This window comes from Perca flavescens, chromosome 23 (assembly GCF_004354835.1).
Source record: "Perca flavescens isolate YP-PL-M2 chromosome 23, PFLA_1.0, whole genome shotgun sequence".
In the NCBI taxonomy this organism is placed as follows: domain Eukaryota; kingdom Metazoa; phylum Chordata; class Actinopteri; order Perciformes; family Percidae; genus Perca; species Perca flavescens.
Window position 1 is genome coordinate 510949 of NC_041353.1, and position 3064 is coordinate 514012.

Here is a 3064-nt window from a genome sequence, read left to right on the forward strand (position 1 = left end):
CAAGTAGAAGAACATTTGTTGTAGTTTCTGGGCTTTTTAAAATAAAAATAAAAAGAACTACACGAGTGATGTTTAGTGAAACCAAAGCATTGGAGTCTTAATTTAAAGTTGGTTTCTGTTGGCACAAAGCATGTGTGTGTGTCTGGTAGGTGAGAAGCCTGTTGACCTCTGACCTCGGGGAGGTGGGGGTCACGGGGGGGGGGTGGATGGGTCATGGGGGGGGGGGTCTATTTGTGGCGGCTGCCTCGTCTCTTCATGGCGGCCGTACACTGCGGGCAATACCACTTCCCCTTGGGGGCCTCGGTCAGACCCACACAGCCGTAGTGGAACCACTCGATGGGACACTGCACACACACACACACACACACACACACACACACACACACACACACACACACACACACACACACACACACAGCATGTTAAAACACACACACACACACACACAATATTAAAACACACACACAGCATGTTAAAAACACACACACACACACACACACACACACACAATATTAAAACACACACACACACAGCATGTTAACAAATACACACACAGCATATTAAAACACACACACACACACACACACACACACACACACACACACACACATATTAAAACACACACACACACACACACACCATATTAAAACACACACAGCATGTTAAAACACACACACACACACACACAGCATGTTAAAAACACACACACACACACACACACACACAGCATATTAACAAATACAAATACACACACACAGAGCATATTAACACACACACACACACACACACACACACACACACACACACACCATATTAAAACACACACAGCATGTTAAAACACACACACACAGCATGTTAAAACACACACACACACACACACACACCATATTAAAACACACACACACACAGCATGTTAAAAACACACACACACACACACACACACAGCATATTAACAAATACACACAAACACTCTAATAAACGTGATACTTACATCTGTGTTATCACAGCCGACCATTTCTCCGTAAGAAACCTGAAAACATTAAAGAAGGTTTATAGTTACAGTATCTATCGGGGCTCGTACCCTGTTACAGTATCTATCGGGGCTCGTACCCCGTTACAGTATCTATCTATCGGGGCTCGTACCCTGTTACAGTATCTATCGGGGCTCGTACCCTGTTACAGTATCTATCGGGGCTCGTACCCTGTTACAGTATCTATCTATCGGGGCTCGTACCCCGTTACAGTATCTATCTATCGGGGCTCGTACCCCGTTACAGTATCTATCTATCGGGGCTCGTACCCTGTTACAGTATCTATCTATCGGGGCTCGTGCCCTGTTACAGTATCTATCTATCGGGGCTCGTACCCTGTTACAGTATCTATCTATCGGGGCTCGTACCCCGTTACAGTATCTATCTATCGGGGCTCGTACCCTGTTACTGTATCTATCTATCGGGCTCGTACCCGTTACAGTATCTATCTATCGGGGCTCGTCGCCCGTTACAGTATCTATCTATCTATCTATCGGGGCTCGTACCCTGTTACAGTATCTATCTATCGGGGCTCGTACCCTGTTACAGTATCTATCGGGGCTCGTGCCCTGTTACTGTATCTATCTATCGGGGCTCGTACCCTGTTACTGTATCTATCTATCGGGGCCGTATCTATCCGGGTTACAGTATCTATCTATCGGGGGGCTCGTGCCCTGTTACAGTATCTATCGGGGCTCGTACCCTGTTACAGTATCTATCGGGGCTCGTGCCCTGTTACAGTATCTATCGGGGCTCGTACCCTGTTACAGTATCTATCTATCGGGGCTCGTGCCCTGTTACAGTATCTATCGGGGCTCGTACCCTGTTACTGTATCTATCTATCGGGGCTCGTGCCCTGTTACAGTATCTATCGGGGCTCGTGCCCTGTTACAGTATCTATCGGGGCTCGTACCCTGTTACTGTATCTATCTATCAGGGCTCGTACCCTGTTACAGTATCTATCGGGGCTCGTACCCTGTTACAGTATCTATCGGGGCTCGTGCCCTGTTACAGTATCTATCTCGTGCCCTGTTACAGGGCTCGTACCCTGTTACAGTATCTATCGGGGCTCGTACCCTGTATCTATCTATCGGGGCTCGTACCCTGTTACAGTATCTATCTATCGGGGCTCGTACCCTGTTACAGTATCTATCGGGGCTCGTACCCTGTTACAGTATCTATCTGTTATATCTATCGGGGCTCGTGCCCTGTTACAGTATCTATCGGGCTGTTACGTATCTATCGGGGCTCCCTGTTACAGTATCTATCTATCGGGGCTCGTGCCCTGTTACAGTATCTATCGGGGCTCGTGCCCTGTTACAGTATTATCGGGCTCGTGGCCCTGTATCTATCTATCGGGGCTCGTACCCTGTTACAGTATCTATCTATCGGGGCTCGTACCCGGTTACAGTATCTATCGGGGCTCGTACCCTGTTACAGTATCTATCTATCGGGGCTCGTACCCTGTTACAGTATCTATGCCCTGGGCTCGTACAGTATCCCTGTTACAGTATCTATCGGGGCTCGTACCCGGTTACAGTATCTATCTATCGGGGCTCGTACCCTGTTACAGTATCTATCTATCGGGGCTCGTACCTGGTTACAGTATCTATCTATCGGGGCTCGTACCTGGTTACAGTATCTATCGGGGCTCGTACCCTGTTACAGTATCTATCGGGGCTCGTACCCCGTTACAGTATCTATCTATCGGGGCTCGTACCCCGTTACAGTATCTATCTATCGGGGCTCGTACCCGTTACAGTATCTGTCTATCGGGGCTGCCCGTTACCCGTTGCCCAGTATCTATCGGGGCTCGTGCCCTGTTACAGTATCTATCGGGCTCGTACCCTGTTACAGTATCTATCGGGGGTGCCTATCCCGTTACAGTATCTATCGGGGGGCCCTGTTACTGTATCTATCTACCCTGTTACAGTATCTATCGGGGCTCGTACCCTGTTACAGTATCTATCGGGCTCGTGCCCTGTTACAGTATCTATCGGGGGCCCGTACCCTGTTACAGTATCTATCGGGGC

General features: G+C 48.5%; 1 protein-coding gene across 1 annotated transcript in view; it reads right to left on the minus strand.

Annotated features, from left to right (window-relative positions):
- Positions 1-225: 225 nt before the first annotated feature.
- ing3 (inhibitor of growth family, member 3) overlaps positions 226-3064 on the minus strand; it is a 21477-nt gene continuing 18638 nt past the window's right edge. Inside the window, 2 exon segments of the mRNA XM_028570663.1 lie at positions 226-344; positions 992-1030. Of these exon segments, the coding sequence (XP_028426464.1) occupies positions 228-344; positions 992-1030 (156 nt within the window). The 3' untranslated portion in view covers positions 226-227.